This window comes from Phascolarctos cinereus, unplaced genomic scaffold (genome assembly GCF_003287225.1).
Source record: "Phascolarctos cinereus isolate Bilbo 61053 unplaced genomic scaffold, phaCin_HiC Scaffold_4;HRSCAF=312, whole genome shotgun sequence".
NCBI lineage: Eukaryota > Metazoa > Chordata > Mammalia > Diprotodontia > Phascolarctidae > Phascolarctos > Phascolarctos cinereus.
The window spans coordinates 5130153-5148700 of NW_027555847.1; the positions used below are offsets into that span (position 1 = coordinate 5130153).

An 18548-nucleotide genomic window follows, 5' to 3' on the forward strand; every position below is an offset into this window, starting at 1 on the left:
CAGGTGGAGACATAAGTATAGGGTGTAGTTGTGTTGGCCATCCAGCTGTCAATGTCGATTTGATATCAGAGAGAGGCAGCATGGTGTCATGGATACAGCCAGCAAGGGCTGGGTGCAACCCCTGACACATCCCAGCTGTGTGATTGTGGCCAAGTCACTTACCTTCTCTATGCCCCAGATAGCTCCCCTAAGACTATAAGACAGAGACGTTTTAAATTATGCTTTTTCCTGTGGAGTTCTCTACACCAATGAAATCACAGATTCAAGGGGGAAACTATAGATATAAACACATTGTAAAACACAGTGTTCCATTTAAGAGTTGTCAGTTCCAGAGGAAAAACTGAATTAGTGTAGTAGCAGTTTCAAGCCCAAGATACAGAGATGTTTCTGTTTGGGGGAAAGGAGGGAATGCCAGGGCAGGAGTAAAAACTGCCATGGAGTCATATGATGTAATGTATCGAAAAGACTATGACATGGCAAAGGGATTAGCCTTGTTCCATGCGGTCCCACAAAACAGAATTGTCAGTGCTGGGTAGCAGTGACCGGATGCGTATATTTGGTGGAGGGTGGTCCCTTCCAACTCTTGAGATTCTGTGATCTGAAATCAGAGGATGGCCCCTGTAACCCTGCAAAAGTCCCTTCCCCTCCCTCAAACTCAGTGTTCTCATCTATAAAATGAGAGGTTGGGCTTCGATGATCTCCCATGGTCCCTACCTGATCAAGATCCCCAGCTCTCAGAATAATAGGCAAACACCTTCCCCTGGAGACCCCATCTTCATAAAAATGAGAGAAAACATTTAACTTGAAGCATCATAGGTTGAGGTCAGAGAAAAGGGAGAATTACAAGACAGTGAAAACATTCACTGCAACTTGGAATGGATTTCCTGGGAGATCAGAAGTGAAGGCAGAGTCCTGGTTTGTGGGTGGCCAGAAGTCGGGAGTAGGGATGGGGGAGGCTAAGATCCTCCACCGCCCCTTAGATCCCATGTTCTCCCTCCAAGACCGAGGCTTGCCATCAGAAGCTCCATGGCTGGCAGGCCAGCCCCTCACCTGATCCTGTGGGTCCATTTTGGTCATCACTCGGTCCTCCAGGAGGTTAAAGGTCAGGACTTGCAGAACATACAGCTGATGGGCCATTTCATTATTGATGGCTCTCTGGGCTCGGATGACATGCTGTGGGATGCAAGGACGAGACAAAAACCAAAGTGAAAAATAAAACACACACACACACACAACCCAAGTGAAAGCTTGCCCCATCAACTTATTGGAAATGCTTTGAATTCAAGTGTGAAGCTGACTCCTGGTGAATTTGTACAGTCAGCGTAGGTAGGGAGGGGAAACACCCAGCCCGGAGTGCAAGCGGCTTTGTAGGCCTCCTCTCCTCCAGGACCTTCCCAAAGACCTGGACTGTGAGGCCCAGACCCCTCAAGGGCACTGGAGGCCTTTGTAATGTAATTGTACCGGCTCCTGCCAAGTCTAATCTGTGTTTCTGTAAGGACCAGTGACCAATGAGAGTGGAGATGGCCTTCGATAAATCCACCAATCAGTAAGCATTCATTAAGTACCTGCTATGTGCCAGGCACTGTGAGCAAAAAGGCAAAACAGGGAAGGGAGGGTTGCTGCCCTCAGGGAGCTTACAAAGAGCTGGGCGCATGGGGCTACCTTTCCTGTGGTCTTCCCCAGTCCCCCTGCCCTCCCAGCCCAGCCTGGCCCCCAGGGGTCAGTGCCCTCTCCCTCATTCATTTCTCTCAGACTCTACTTTCCCTGGAGGTACGTGTTGTCTCCCTGATCCTGACCTCACATAAGGCATGCCATCTCCTACCTCCAGGCGCTTCCACTGCCTGTCCCAGTCCTGGAATGCTCCTCCTCCTCATGTCCACCCCGGCCTCCCCCAGGTCTCAGCCTTTCCCAGTTCTCCTCAATGCTGGGGCCTTCCCTCGGTGGATTATCTCCAATTTATCCCACCTGCATCTGGGTTGTACACGGTCTCCTCCATTGGGCTGGGAGTCCCTCGAGGCCAAGGACCGTCTTCTACCTTTCTTTGTGTTCCCAGCCCTTAGCAAGTGTCTGGCACATAGCAGGCCCTTAATTCATGTTTATTGATTTGACTGGACTGACTAGATGACCTTATGGTGCATACAAGGGTACCTTGGTCCCCTCCTACTGCGCACCGGGCGGTGAGGAAGCCTAACCCGGATCCCTGCCTCTTCACCACAGAAACAAGTCAGGGGATGGGCCGCCCCGACTCCTCCTCCCCGCTGCCACCACCAGCACCGACTGCTGCCGCAAGCTCGGGGCACTTACCATTAGGATGATGGAGCGAAGCTGCTTCTGGGCCAGGATGTTTGCCATCTCCTGTAATACAAAAGAGCCTCAGTCGACAAAAGCGACTGGAGCCTCAGACACCCTCTTCCTCAAGGGAGAGGAGCAGAATGTCTCAGGAAGTAAAGAATGTTGGGGAAGGCTGGAGGGTGGGCTGAGCTTTGGGGCCTTCCATGCAGCCTGATACCTCAGGCCCAAAGGCCCAGGAGCCTTGGAGAGGGTCTGCAGGGGCCGGGAATGTCTATTTCTCAAACTCTATGCAGGAAAGCAATGGAGAGGGCTGGCGTACGGGGGTACATAGGTCTTAACTGGACCTCCCCAGGGCTGGGCTGAAATTAGCAATGCTACAAATCTATTGATTGTCTAGACTTAAGAGGTGATGGAGAAAAATTTAATAATGCAGATTTAACTTAAACGTGCACCATGGTTATCTTCCCCCGCCCCCCGCAGAAAGCTGATTGTTAAACATTTACCAGTACGCCCTGAGTCCGACACCCAAGGGCTGCTTCACTGGAGGGAGGCCAGCCTGGACAGGACTTTGGAAACACGGTTTGAGAGGGAGCCGGGCCAGGAAGCTGTGCGCATGTGACCAACAGGGATCCTAGGTCCGGGGCTGGGAGGGACCTCAGAGATCACTGAGTCTGACCCTCTCATATTACAGATGGGGAAACGTGCTTGTGCGCATCATGAAGGTAGAAAAGAAGCGAAGCTGTGATCTAAGCTTTGGACAAAACCCACCTCTGCACGAGGTTGTAAAAGGGGCGGGTAGGAGGGGAAGCGCCACAGACAGTCAGTGGAAGCAGGGCAGGAGAGCAGTCGGTGAAGGCGGCGCGGCAGAGGACTCCGCTGAGGGAGGCGGGAAGCAGCGCAGAGACTTACAGTGAGTGGGCACTGTAGGATGTCTGCCTGAGGCTCTAGCTTGACCTGCAAGCCGCCCCCCGGGGCGCGAAGGCAGGTGGGAGAGAAGAAGGGGAGAGTCCAGAGGAGTCCGGTTAGTGGGCTCTGACTGTCTGATGCCCCAGGGCCCCAGCCGTGTGCAGAAAGAGCGCGGGACAGGAGGGCATTTCTAAAAGCCGGGACAATACCAGGGAAGAAACCCAGGGCTGTGCTATGGGGCTCAGAAGGCCTCCCCAAGAGGAAAGCTGACCTTCATCTGAAAACATATAGGTGGCCCCCCAAGGCCCTGGCTCCTTCATTGTCCATACAAAGCAGGGCTCTCTTCTCTATGCCAGAAGGAAACCAAAGCTACCCCAGGATGAACCCAGGGAAAGGAAAAAGGCAATTGCAGGAAATGAGCAAGGCCAAGACCCCAGGCTCACCAGCCCCTGCTTCCTTAGCATACCCAGAACACAGGGTTTGGGGTGCCTCCTGGGGACTTCTGCCATCAGGGCCGAGAGGAAGGCACTAAGTAATCCTAAAGGGAATTTCTTCAGTATCAGCAGCACAATAATTAATAATAATAATAGCAAGAATTAGAGAGCTTTTTAAGGTTTGCAAAGCACTTAATAAATGCTATCTCATCTTATTCTGCAATAATCCTGGGAGACAGGAGGGATTATTATCCTCATTTTATGGATGAAGAAACTGAGTTATAGTTAAGTGACTTGGCCAGGGTCACACAGCTAGCGTCTGAGGCTGGATGTGAACTCAGGTCTTCCTGAATCCAAGTACAGCACTGTAGGCACTAGACCACTCAGTTGCCTAATAAGATAATTTCCTAAAAGCAAGATAGAACTATACCAAGGGTGTAAAGGCAAAGTATAAAGAACTAACACACACAAATAAAACCAAGAGCTATTCCCCAGTGGATAAGTGGGGAAAGGATATGAACACACATTTCTTAAAAGAATGGAAAAATATTAACAACTATTAATATTAATAATATTATTATTAATAATAATGAATAATATTAATAACCATTAGCAAGATTGCTCCAAATCACCAGGAATAATGATTATAGTAAGAGTGTATCCAACCAATGGAAAACCCACCTCAAACCACTGGGGCCAAGGAACGGAAGGGCGGGCTTGGAATAGGCCCACCCTGGCATGATGAGGACCCCAGGGACGTGGCCAGGAGCCACAGGTGGTACAAAGGCATAGCCTCGAGATCCCCCTAGGACAGGAATTGACTGGGCCATGATTTCAGTCCTGCCAGCTTCCATAATTCCCTGCACGTGGCTAGTCCACAGGGCCTTCCACTACACTTTAGGGCCCCGTGGCTGAAAAGATTCATCCCCCAGAGCCAGCCCTTCCTGGTGAGGAGCTAACTGCTCTTATCTCAGCTCTGCTGGTCCTCAGGGAGCATTCCTTCCCTTCCCAGGCCCACACTCCAAGCCTTCAAACTCAACAGATCTGGTCAAGTAATGCGGCCTTCAACACCTCCAAGCTGAGGCCACGGGCTGGGCCCATAGGGAAGGATGGAGTCTTCCTGAGGATTGTCCCTTTGGACACCCAACAGAAGAGGGTCTAACGCCCTACTCCGGAGTTCTTCAGCACCAATTCAAGGATTTAACAAGAGGGCTGGGCAAGGAAGTGCATAAATATTGATCGTATCTACTTCCAAAGATACCACGGGAGGAGCTCCAGATTTCTGGCTCTAAGCAATGCCAACACAGCCCTATTATGGGTGGTTTGGCAGCATCAGCAGTGAACATTGTGGAGCAGATGCTGTTTTGATAAAAAAAAAAAAGTTATCATGAATGTCTTTCTTCAATTCTTCTTTTCCTTCCTTCCTTTACTTGTCCTCTTCTTTCTCCCCTCCCCTCCCTTCCCTTCTCTTCCTTTTCCTTCCCTCCTCTCACCTCCTTACTATTCCTCATAAAGAAACCCCCTCATCCCATTTAAAAATAATCAGCTAAACTATTCAATTGCACAAGCCAAGTCTAAGAGAATCTTCTGGCAATGACCCCATGGCATATAAGAGCCAAAAAGTAATGCTGAGGATTGTCAGGTTCTCTGGGCTCAATCTACTGTATAAAATTTAAGCCCTCCTCAAGACTCAGGAGCCTCCAACTCCAAATGGAGCACGATGGCCAACATTTTGTCAGTCAGTTCTCAGATCCTCAGGCAATGCTTCCCTGAGCAAAGGAGCTCATAAAATTGTGCCTCCGCTTGTGGCCCACCAGTTGTTTGCTTCCACGCTTTGCTGTAATGACTTGCATGTATATTAATGCATGCAATATGGACTCAATCATTCATAATTTCAGTTGACTTTAAGCATTCAGAGGAGCAGGAAAGGCTCACTTGAGGCTTGATGGGTAGGAGAAGGTGAATCTATCCCTTCTCCCTAGGGTTTGGCCAGAAGTGACTAGTCCTTTGACACCCAACCTCCCACTCTCTTCCCATCTTACTGGAGGGAGAAGTCAGCCAGTGGGCAGCAGCCCAGGCTTTCTACCCATAGTTGAGGCACCTCATCTCAGAGAAGCTGGCTGCTCAGGCCCAGGTCAGCTCAGTGACTGTGGAGGATGGGGGAGAGCAAACACAAAGCAAAGGGCCAGCATACCTGGGTTCTCACTGATAGCTGCTCTGTCAGGACATGAGAGCTCCCAAGCTTCCTAGGTCTCAGTCATTCCATCTACAAAATGGGCATCAACAGTCTACTGGATTGTACAATAGCAATAATAATACCCAGTATTTCCATAGCGCTCTATGGTTGGGAAGTATTCTACAAATACGATCTCACTGGATCCTCATGACAAGCCTGGAAGGTAGGTGCTATCATGCCCATTAAGGGACTGTCCCAGGGTCACACAGCTAGTTAGAGGTCTACGCTCTAGCCACCCGGCTGCTTGCTGAACGGTCCACACTCCACATCTTACTAAATCCTTCTTCTTGTCTTCCTGAGGACCCAGTGCTGTATCTACACACTGTCCTAGGTACCAGAGAATGTGGGGATCAGGTGAGACAGGGGTGATAAGGCCTGTGGAAAAGATATAAAAGGACCAGGCAGACACAGGGCTCTCTCCTCTGTCACCACACACAGGCAGGGGCAAGCACATAGATAGGAACTCATGTACGTGTGCACACGGATGTGCTCATACACACACACAGAATAAGCGACCCTCTCCCTTGTGTAGAACCCAGGTTCAGAAAAGAAGAAGAGGCCAGAAGGTCCAAAGAAAGTGCGGCTGAAGCTGCCTCCCAGCCTGCCTTCAGCAGCTCTCGATGAGAGAGGCAACATCCCTTACCTGCCGCTTCTCATCAGGTGCCTTGAGGAAAAGGGCATTGATTACAGCAATGGTGTATGTCTGGATTTCTTGATCCGTCCTAAAGATAAAAAACCACAAGGGATCAGAGAAAAGAGGCTACAAGGCTTCCCTCAACCACCAGGTAAGACAAGAGAGGAGACAAAATTCTCAATCCTGGCTACAAAGTGAAGGACTTTAAAATGCAGCACAGGGAACCAGGAGAGTTTAGAAAAAGGGGCAGGGGGGGCAATGTGGGGTCTGCCTCACTAATCTTTCAGCAAACAGGAAGGCACTGGAGCAGCCGGGCTGGCTTTGGTCCCAGCCGCACCGAGGGATGGCACTGCCCCCAACCTCTGGCCTGGCACAGCAGGGGCTCTGCCTGTGGAGGACATGCCTTCCTCCACCAGTGAAAAGCACAAACATGAGTACAAGGGATCAAGAAAGAAAACGCCAGGGTCTCTGCTCCAGCCCAACCTCCCCACGGCAACTAAACTGCCAGCCTGAAAACATGGGCCTACCATGGCACCCTTCTGCTCATGAAACCTCACTGTCTCCCTGTTTCCCCTAGAATAAGATACAAACGCTTCCCTTTGGCCTCTGAAGCCCTTCAAAGGCAGACTGTGGCCAACCTTTCGGGACTATTACTCCCTTTCACACGCTTGAAAGCCCTGCCAAACTGCTGGGAAGCAGGATGATGCAGCAAAAGAAGTGTGGGATTGGGAGCCCAAAGAACTGAGTTCAGATCCTGGGTCTAGCCTTAGGCAAGCCTCTCTGGGCCTCAGTATCCTTATCTATAAAAGAGGGGCAGGAGCTAAATGACCTCTAAGGTCTCCCCAAGTTCTCAATCCATGACCCTATGATAATGGCTAATACTGACACAGGGTTTTAATATTTTGTATATATGTATACACACATGTATTTATGTGTATATATTTTGCATGTATACATGTATGGGTATGTATTTCCTATTATATGTACATTTATGTATATATTATGCTGCATTTATGTGTGAATGTATGTATATAGATATAAACTTAGCAAACATTAAAATCTTATGTCAATGTTAGCTATTCTTATCGATGTTTTGTTTAGTCATTTCAGTTTTGTCTGACTCTTTGTGGCCCCATTTGTGGTTTTCTTGGCAGAGATGCTGCAATGGTTTTTACAGATGAAGAAACTGAGGGAAACAGGGTAAAGGAACTTACCTAGGGTCACACAACATATTTAGGTAAGTATCTGAGGCTGGATTTGAACTCAGGCAGTTGAGAGGCCTGACTTCAGGCCCAGTACTCTATCCACTGCGCCATCTAGCTGCCCATTATCAATGTTAGCTATTCATATGGATGTATATATGCATATATGTGTACACATATATGTTGTCTGATTTGATAGTGAGATCACATATAATCATCTTATCATGAAAAAAGGAAGAGTCCAAAGAGGACACAAAGATCTCATTCTCAGGAGTGTCACTAACACCCTCACATAACGTCAATGATTTTTAACAATTGTACTCATGCTAGTCACAGCACTGGATGGCTTATGAAGTCTTTGCTCTTGTCAGACCTGGGGAGCAGGTAGTGCAGATATCACTCCTGACTTCAGAGTAGCCAGATGACTTGCCCAGGGTCACACACATACAATAAGTGAACAAAGTGACTTGAACCCAGGAGTCCTGTACTTTGTCATAGCCTCTCCAATCTCTCTTTCCATTCCTTCTCTCTCTCTCTCTCTCTCTCTCTCTCTCTCTCTCTCTCTCTCTCTCTCTCTCTCTCTCTCTCTCTCTTTCTCTCTCCCTCCCTCCCTTCCTCCTCTTCCTTTCTCTCTCTCTCAAGATCACAGCTCCTTACAAAATTCACGTGCAATATATATTTCAATGCATGGCCCTGCGTTGTATCTGTGGAACATCAGAAGCCTTAGGGTCAGCCTGGGTACCAGGCAGATCCCTCAAAGACTGATGGGAATCCATAAGGGAAGACATTGCCAAGGACGGGCAGGCATAGATGGGCTGGGCTCTCCCTGTTAGGGGGCACTGATGTCAACGAGTTCCCAGAGCCAACCTATTCTTGATCTCCCTGGGTCCATTTGCTAGTGCTCCCTCCACCATTCCTTACCCCTGAAGATGGGGGATCAGTTGGCCAATCGTGATCTCTTGCGCCACCTTCTGGTACAGGTCATGGCTGTTCAGTACCATGGATTCCAGGATGGCTAAGGAGCGCTGCAGGATAGAGATGTCGATGGCAGACTTGTTCACGAAGCTCGCTATCTGCAAATAAACGGAGGCAGAACATGCTTGGTTCACATGAGACGGGCAAGGAGGCAAAAGCGGCCTCTAGGGAACCGCCAAGAGCATCAGGCAGCAGGCTCCGGCAGGCCGCCCCAGTGCTTCCCGAGGGCGAGCGCACCAACCACGCCCTCTTTTTCCAAGCTGAGGTTGGTCTCAGATTCTAAATTCAGGAAAAAGGAAGCAATCAGTTAAAAACTAGAAGCAGACGTGGCCTCCGCATTCCATCAGTGGCCCAAAGCCTTGCTGTCTGGTTTCCATGGGCCACTCCTCTGAGGTTAGGTTGTTAGGGGTAAATGTTTTAAACACAACAGTGACTCAGGCTCCAGCTACGTCCTTAGGAGATGCGTTTCAAGTCAGAATTGCATCCATCCCCTTCCACACATCCCTCTGGCCACCTCATCTTTGACTTGGTTCCAGTCCTTTGCTCAGCTCCTCAGGGAAGGCAAGCCAGGGAAAATCACTCAGGTCAGCACTGTCCACTGGCAACACGGGTTCCTGGGGGCCTTAGTTCCAGAGGCGGCCATCTGCATCCCCCCATTTTACAGATGGGGAAACTGAGGGCCATGGAGAAGTGACTTGTCCAAGGTCACACACATAGTAAGTATCAGAGGCAGAATCTGAGTCCAGGCCCTCTGACTACAGAGCAAGGTTCTTTCTCCTGTGCCAAGCTGCCCTCCCTCTTTGCTGCTCACTCGCTCACTTTTTTTCTCTCAATCTTTGAACTTTCTCCAAATTATTGGATCCCCTGCCACTCCTCCCAGCCAGTGATGTACAAAACACTGAAAATACCGGCTCCGAAAATTAGAATAACACCTTAAACTCTCCACTGTTTTCTCTATGGAATTCATCTTTCAGTCCAGACTCTAACAAATCAGGGTATGAATGGGAGTGAAATGTGTGTTAGAACCATGGATCTCAGCATGTAAGACACAGGGGGCTTGTAAATAATGTATTTAAGGGGCCTTGTTAAAGCTATTAATGCCTGTTGACAAGATGATGCTGAAAAGGCCATTATAGAAACAGGAGTTGGAAGCTTCCTTCAAGACTGGATGATTTGCCTCCATGGGAAATTGGAACTTTGTTCCTCTCCCCACTCCCAATCTATCCTCCTCTCCCCACCTCTGACATCACCAGCTCCCTCCTCTATTCTCCCCTAGTTTCCTCCCCGTCTCCCACCATGGCCATGCCAACCACAACACAGACATTTTCATCCACTTCCTTCAGCAATCTTGAATCAACTCTTAGGATTTCATGTGTTGTGTCTCCCAGCTGGCCAAGGCACCGTCCTCCTGAAATGATTGAGAATTTACCAATTTGTGTTGATGTTGTATCTTTCTACCACCCACTATAGAACGGAAGCTTCTTGAGAGCAGGCTGCACTTTGCCTTTCTTCCTAACTTCAGTGCTAAGGACAGGACCTAGTATGCAGTAGGCACTTAATAAATGCTTTTCAGATTGGAAGCAATCATTAGCCTTTCCCTTCCTTTCTTCTTTAGAGACACACATTAAGAATTGGGAGGTATCTCAAGGATCTTTTATTCCGAACCTTTCATCTTACAGATGAGTAAGCTGAGGCCCAGAAAGGGGAAGGATTTACACAAGGTCATGCAGCTGCTGAGTAGCAGAACCCCTGACTCCAAATTGAGGTCTCATTCACTGTGCCACTTGCCAAGAACCCAGGTGATCCAACAGACTTCCCTGCCACTGCTTTGGCCAATGCTGCTTTGGACACTGACCAACAGCCTTCATCCTTCTCATCTTCCTCTTCCTTCCCAACATTGTTCCCAGCTAAATCCTAACATTGCTCTCTACTTATCCACAATTTGTATGGTCATTGCAACTAGATAATTTTCCCCAGAGTCCATCTGCATGATGACGGTTCCCATGAAATACTCCCTATCTTGAGAAAAGTGTACATCTATATTGGGAGTTCAGTTTTTCTTGGGGGAGTCCTGGCCCCCAACAGATGTGGGGTACCAGCTGGCTAGGTATCCATGGCAGGAGGTACATGGAGTGTCTCCCCCAAAGTCCTCCCATCTTTTAGCAGGCTAAGACAGAAAGGACAGAAGACCCTTCCACCATGTTGGTCTCAGTAAACTCCCAGTGCCCAAGTGTTGGGTCCTGCCTCCATCAGGCAGAGTTAACATTCTGCTCATGTTTGGGTCACAGCCTTGTCCTCCAAGGCCACACACGATGAGGCACGATTTCCTCTTGTGTCATTATAGCCACTGATTACAGGCTGTGGGACTCAGCACAACTTGCTACCATCCACCAGCATCTCTCTCTCTGTCTCTCTCTCTCTCTCTGTCTCTCTGTCTCTCTGTCTCTCTGTCTCTCTCTCTCTCTCTCTCTGTCTCTCTCTCTGTCTCTGTCTCTGTCTCCCTGTCTCTCTCTCTGTCTCTCTCTCTCTCTCTCTGTCTCTCTCTCTGTCTCTCTCTGTCTCTCTCTCTGTCTCTCTCTGTCTCTCTCTCTGTCTCTCTGTCTCTCTCTCTCTCTGTCTCTCTCTGTCTCTCTCTCTGTCTCTCTCTGTCTCTCTCTGTCTCTCTCTCTCTGTCTCTGTCTCTCTGTCTGTCTGTCTCTCTGTCTCTCTCTCTCTGTCTCTGTCTTTCTCTCTGTCTCTGTCTTTCTCTCTCTCTGTCTCTCTCTGTCTCTCTGTCTCTCTGTCTCTCCGACACACACACACACACACACACACACACACACACACACACACATATATTCACATACTTCCTCAGCAGCCACACTACAGCTTGTGATCTCAAAGCCCTTTCTAACAAGCAGCTTCTCTTCCTCTCTTAGTCTTCACATATTCTGTCTCTCCCACCAAATATGCTCCTTCCTTATCTCTACCAGCCGCTGCTTTCCTCAAAACCTGGTTTCAGTTTTGCTTCTTGGAGGCTCCCCTAATCAATTCCACATCTGTCATTCCAGCAAGAAACATAAGCCTTAGCAATCCTACAGCCTGAGGAAAAGAACGCTGGGCTGAAGCCATCAGGATCCCTGGTTTCCGGTCCCAGGTCGTGGAGAGTGGGGGTGCAGCCGCATCACTTGGTCACTTCCCTCTCTGAGACTCAGTTCCCTCATTTGAAAAATGGGCACAATCCTACCCTCACTCTCTCCCTCAAAAGGCTGTTTGTGAAAAATTCTTTGTGAGCCAGGAAATGCTCTAAACATAGGATCAGAGAGCTATTCACGGTGCCACTCAGCAAGTAACAATGCCTGAATTAGAGAATACTTAGTAATCACTTGTTAATTAATGGCCCATGAACACCTCTTTGGCCAAGTATAGTATTACACTTCTGTGCTTGAACCAAATTCTCTCGGTGTCACTAGAGCTTACACTGCCCATCAGTATCATGGTGCTGACCAGGCATTTTCTCTGAAGCTTGTTTATTTGATTTATCATGTTTATTTTCTCACAAGCTTGTCTGAATTTCAAGCTTGCTCCCCAGAGCAGGACAACAGCCTCCCTCAATATTTCCAGTTTAATTAACACTTGGAATCGAGGCATCAGGACCCTCTGAACAGTTGCCTTCTGCTTCTGATGCTCTCCTCTTGTGTGACCTTGGGCAAATCATTCCCCTCTCTGAGTCTCCATCTCTTCATCTGTAAAATCAAGAAACTAGGCTGTGCTGAAGTCCCTTCCTGCCCCAGAAACAAGAACCTAGACTCCCGACAAACTATTGCTCTTAATAAAAGATGATCAGGAGGCTAGTTCATGAGTGTCCTAACAGATCTTCAAATTTGAAAGAGTAGAGCCCACATGACTAAGGAAAGACTGAAAGTCCTAAAGACAGTAAGAGAGGTAGTGGAGAGGGCATCAGACTTGGAGCCAGAAGGATCTGGGTGCAAATCCCACCTTAGGCACATTCTGGCTGTGTGAGCCCAGACAAGTTGCTCCCCTCTCTGGGTTACCTCAGTTTCCTCATCTGTACATTGAGGGGGTTGGACTCAGTGGCCTCTAAAGTCCCTTTCAGCTTTAAAACTATGATCTTACAATCTTATTTTTTTGAAGCACATTCAAGTCTCAAAGGATTGAAAAGTTTCTGCATCAAATGCTATTGGATGGATGGGGGAGAGATCTCTGAGTAACAATGATGGACAGGCTTGAGTCCAGGAGGTGAGAGGGGGAGGAAAGGTTGTATCCCCATCCTTACAAATGCTCAGAGGTCTCCCAGAGATGGTAGTTTGTTAGGTGGATAATCTCAACCTGGAGGGTGGTCTCTAATGGTGTACCTCAGGGCTTCATCCTCAGCCCTCTTGTGTTCAACAGTTTTATCTGTGATTTAGACTTACGCCAGCTGTGAGAAACTGAGGCTGAGAGAGGAAGAGACTCGTCCAAGGTTAACCTCTCATGGCTTTGTCCAATGTTCTCCCTGGACCAAATGGCAAGAGAGGCATCCGTCTTCCTTTGGGGACAGAATGATCACCCAACACGGTCTAGATTCCAAAATTTACCCTTGGTAGTGGCATTAAAAGCCCCACGGGGCGGCCGTAAGGGTGCACTCCCTAAAGACGCACATTTCCCCTTCCTTCATTCACAAAGCCCACAGACCTCATCTAGCAAAGAAATCTTAGGACAGGACAGGCGAGGATGGAGATGAAGAAGCCCCAAAGGCATCAGGCAGTCTACACTAGCACAATACACTTGAAGCCACTCTTCAGTAGTTTCCAAATCCCCATTGCCTCTATAAACCCTCAGAAGACAAATGGCCAGTTTTCTCAGCCCCGTGTGGCCCAGAGTGGCCCCACTTCACTCTAGGTGGGGCTGACGGGGTGAGAGCCACAGACCATGCTCCTACTCTGCGTCAGAGCCCCCAGGTGCCTCTTCCTGATAGAAGGTAGCGCTGTGTAACACCACCGGGAAAAACAAACTGCTTCCTGAGCCCCAAACTGTCTCTTTCCCATCTGTGTCTTCCCAATGTCTCCTCCTGAGGCCGTGGTTTTCTAAACACGCAGATTCATATTTCCATGCACGTGTTTACACACATGGCTACATGTGTGCATTGCTCTGCAGATGGTCCGGGAGCTGGCTCCTGGAGGGCCCCTTCCCCCCGCGCCTGGCAGGGAGGAGGAAGCTCCAGCACTGGGACAGCTTATCCTCTGCAGCGAGAAGCCTCGTCTGTCCTGAAGGAGAACAGCCCCCTTTGTGGGTACACGTCCCCACTCATCCTCAGCAGCCGCTGCACAGTCCCTGGCATGCAGTGCGAGAGTAGGGATGCTCCGGCCGATGAAGGGGAACGGGCAGAGACCCCTGACCCAGAGCCCAGTCTGCAGATCCCGCCTTCAGTCCCCACGAGGCAATGGGGCTCGTGGGAAGGGGGCCTCGACCATCCTCAGAGCAGGGGTAGCTGAAGGACAGCACCACCAAATCCATTTTCTTCTTCCCGGGCTGAAACAGGATCCCTGGCTCATAGTTAGTGAGGAAAGAGCAGGAGCAGCCTTACACCTGATCCCTCCTCCCATCCCCCAGGGATGCTGTCATGGGGAGGAGCTGGGGTGAGACTGATCCCATCTCCTCCTGGAGAGGCCTTGTGCAGTCTCACTCTTCTTGGCAGGGATACTGGAGTGGTTTACCCTTTCCTTCTCCAGTTTATTTTACAGATGAGGAAACTGAGGCAAACAGGGTGAAGTGACTTGCCCAAGGTCACACAGCTACTAAGTGTCTGAGGCTGGATTTGAACTCAGGAAGGTGAGTCTTTCCAACTCCAGGCCTGGCGCTCTGTGCACTACGGCACTCCCTAGCTGCCCAGCATGTCATTGATCTTCCTCAATTTCCATGGAATTTATAAAATAGACTTCGAAGACCAAATTCTTCCCAGGAACCAGTCATGTGCCCTTCTAAAAGAATTAAGTCCTCCCCAAAGAGCTTCATTAAGCTCCGAGTTGGTAGAATCTTCCCCCAAACATTAAGTCAATCGGGGCTTCAGAAAGAAACCTCCTTCTCATTTGTCCCAGCGAGTGGAGGAAGGATGGTGAAGCCCACACCAGCATCCCAAAGAAACTGGGCTGTGCATCAGGAGATTGGGCTGAGAGCGATTCAGAGCTTTCCCTAAACCCCCTAAAAATCAGAAGGAACTCTCCGAGGGCCTCAGCATTGTGCCTAGCATTGTGCCAAGGAGAGGAGGCAAGAAGGGAGAAGAGCCAGGGGCAGAGGTCAAGCCTGCAGGGCACAGGATAAGTGGCTGATGGTGAATGAGCCCACAGCAGCGGGGAACCATGATGCAGACAGTCCCGGCAGCGGCTACTCTCACTGGGCAAGTGAGAAGCCCACACGATGAAACCTCTGGGCAAACAAAGCCAGTCCTCCATCGGTAGGCAGGCCAGGGAACCTCCCTACCTCCTGAAGGGGAGCCCACCCTACGATGAGGGCGTCCTCTCCTTTGAGGCAAGGTCTTGTTCCTGAAGGCCCTCATCACCCCAGTTCTATCCAGAGAAGTCAACCTTTATCTGACTGGCACAGAGGAAAGAGGGCTGAGGATCTGGGTTGAAATCTTGACCCTGCTTCTAACTGCCCGTGTGACACTGGACAAAACCCTCTCTGTCTCTGGGCTTCAGGTTCCACATCTGCAAAAGGGCTGGACTAGAGAATGCCTCAGTATTTCGCAGCTAAAATTCTCCCATCCTGGATCTTTCTAACAGCAAGGAGAGCAGGGGCAGTACAGACACCAGGGAAAGGGAGACCCAGGCCCAGACTCTTGAGAAAGAGAGAGGCTGGCTCACCTTCTTGATGAATGCCACAGAGAAGGTGTCCCACGACACGATGCCATGGTCCATCAGCTCCACGAATGCCGTCAGTGTGAAGGACAGCATGTCTCCAAAGCTGAAAGACACAAAGAGGAGCCGTGATGGTCTTGGCCAAGAAGGGAGATGGCAAAGGGGGCAGGAAACAGAAGGAAGATGTCAAGCTGGAAACCTGAAGGGTGAAGAGAGCTGTGAGGACCCTAAATGCTAGTGGGGAGCAAGGGATGCGGGAAGAGGAGGCGTGACCATGAAGCAGCCAAACAGGAGGGCGTGGAGAGAAAGCAAGATATTTGGTTATGTGTGTGTGTGTGTGTGCTTGCACCCACCTGGACACACACACTGCTACACTAAAACATATATATTTATGTCTTCACATACATACACACACTTCTACGTCACATAATCTTTCCATTTATTTGCTAAGTGAATACACATATATCTAAAACTTTCTATGTTTAATTATGTATAAATGTATATTTGCATAATGGAAAGGACATGGGAGGCCTGAGGTTGAATACAGCCTATAGATCTTTCTTCCTCTTAAGAAGCATCTTGGCACCACTGTCTTTCCCACTGCCTTGTCCATAGTCTGAACGCCAAATACACTTTTTAGTTTGTGTTAAAAGAACCCCCAGGATTTGCCTCCTACATTCTCTCTCTAAGAGGAAATCTGCTTGGCTGAGGTCGGACTTGGCCATAGGGCAGCTGCCCAGTGTCCTGGGGGAGAATTTAGGGGTCCTTGAAGTCAGCTCTTTCATATTTGGAGAACTGCCTTTCAATAGTAATAGGCTTCTTTCATAACCTTGTGCGTTTTATTTTATGCATTTAAAAAGCCTTATTCTGAGAAGGGGCCCCTGTCTGTCTGAGGGGGTCCAGGACACAAAGCCCTGATGCAGGAGAAGAGGAATCCATCTACATTAAATGCATTTAGAGCAAATATTTACTCATAAAAATGTTTTTCAAGGGAATCAGGAGTTTGTCCAGCATAAACTCCATCAGGGCAGGGAGCTTTCATTTCAGGATTTGCAGGGCATAGAGTAGACACAAAAAAGGGAAAAACAAAAAGAAAAGGCTGGTTGCCTTTTGTACAAGCAATCAGGCACTATGTAGTTTAGTGGATACAGTGTTGGGACGGGAGTCAGGAAGACCTGAATTCAAATCCAGCCTCAGACACTAACTGTGTGACCCTGGACATGTCACTTCACCTTGTGCCTAGGAAGCAGCTAGGTAGCTCAGGATAGAATGGTGGGTTTGTTTCTTGATGCTGAGGGTCCTGGGGGCACTTTAAGCCTCCCCCTTCCCATGGTGCAAATGCTGCCGTAGGCTTCTGGGAGTCCCCAGACCTCTGGGGGAGCCTTCTGGCGAAGGGCAGACAGAAGGGATGCTCGGTTTGGGGGACAGCCCCCAAGGGGGTAGCGCAGGCGGGAGCCAGGGGCCCTTCTCTGCCATCACAGGCTGGGGGGCACTAGGAGGGGTTGAGGGATCTGCCCCCAACCTGCTCTGAGTGATGGGGATGCAACCAAGCAGGAGATGCTGATGGGGGGGGTGCTTCTCCCTGATGCCCTCTAGGTGTCGCCAGAGGACCAGGTCGCCCCATCACTGGAAGTCACAAGGACCGAAAGGATGGACCGTTCACCAGCAAAAGAGCAGGGAAGGATTCAAGGCATCCTTTAAGCATTGAGCACCTGCTGTATACAGGGGGTAGTGGCAGGAAGAAGGTCAATGAGAAGATGACCAAGATTCATGAGGGCAGAGCTCTCCCAATATGGAAACGTCAGCAAGGGTGAGATCAGGAGCCAGTGGAGAAAGGCAAGGCTTAAGGAGCTAGCTTGGTGAATCAATTTGCCTTGGGCTGGCCATCTGAGTGCTCACAAAGGGCGCTATGGGTTTAGAGCAGGGACAAAGCCACAGGCCGCTCCTCCCTTCTCACCTCTCTGGTCCTCAGTTTCCCCCTCCAGCTTTCTACCTTATGGCCTCAGACAGGGGAGGGCGAGTCCCACGACCCAGCTCCTGAGCCTCCCCGGCCATCCCCAGCTGTGGTGGAGGCAGGGCCCCAGCCCCAGGCCAGCTAAGCTCCACGTCAGCTGTCCACCGGCTGGCTCGGCTCCTTTGGGGAAGAGCTCCACGTGGCCAGGCCTGGCAGAGGCCACGGGAGGGGCTGATGCGCAGGGGAAGAGCCCCTGTGTGGGCCTTGGCTCCCACGCCCACTGGCAAGCTTCCATGGGTGGGGGGAGTCCCTCCATTTCCACATCCTCGTTTCTGGAGGGGATTGAGCTGTCAAGCTCTCCTGCATTCCCAGGCTAACCAGCTTACCCATCACCACGTGACCCGAGTTACAGCATTAGGTAAGTACACACTGGGAACTAGCGAGGGGTCCAGGGAGAGGAGAGAATATGTCTGAGGTCGACCCTGCTGCCTAGAGAAAACCCAGCCCAGCCAAAGCCCAACCACCAGACACTGCAGTTAGCATTGCTGGGGGGAGGGGGCAGAGGACGATGTGGGGAGGGGCTGTGGACCTTTAAAGGCATTTACAGAAAGTGAGCTCAGACAAGAATCCGTCCTGGAGGGAAGACCACAAATGAGCTGCCTGCAAACTCTCGGTCCTGGCGCCAGGCCAAGGTCATGGCCAAAACACTGTGTCTTTCATAATACTTTAAATCACTTTTCCTCCCTGACTCAGCTGCTGCTATCTTCAGTCCAACATGAGCTCGCGCTGCCTGGAAAGGCTGAATTCCCTATCTGCGTTTTTAAATGAAGCTGGCTTGGGATGTCATATGACCCCCAGGCCTGGAGAAACAGAGAGGAGAGGAGCCAGGAGGAGACCGCAGGTCACGAGTAGGAAGGGAGCTCAGGGACCACGGAGTCAGAACCCCGCCCCATTTAACAGATAGGGAAACTGAGGTCCAAGGTGGTCATACAGGGAGGAGGGGTCAGAGGCAGGATTCAAAGTCACTGCCTTCTCTCACTGCTCCGTGTCCTCTTAAAAGGCCACCATTGCTGGAGGGG

At 50.0% G+C, this 18548-nt stretch overlaps 1 protein-coding gene across 8 annotated transcripts in view; it reads right to left on the minus strand.

Annotated features, from left to right (window-relative positions):
- ELMO1 (engulfment and cell motility 1) overlaps positions 1-18548 on the minus strand; it is a 411711-nt gene that overhangs the window by 256219 nt on the left and 136944 nt on the right. For all 8 annotated transcript variants that reach the window (XM_078152030.1, XM_020964349.2, XM_078152032.1 and 5 more), the window contains 5 exons: positions 15522-15621; positions 8626-8777; positions 6512-6590; positions 2305-2355; positions 1051-1173 (listed from right to left, as the gene is read on the minus strand). In XM_078152030.1, coding sequence (XP_078008156.1) covers positions 1051-1173; positions 2305-2355; positions 6512-6590; positions 8626-8777; positions 15522-15621 — 505 coding nt within the window. The remainder of the gene's footprint in view (positions 1-1050; positions 1174-2304; positions 2356-6511; positions 6591-8625; positions 8778-15521; positions 15622-18548) is intronic.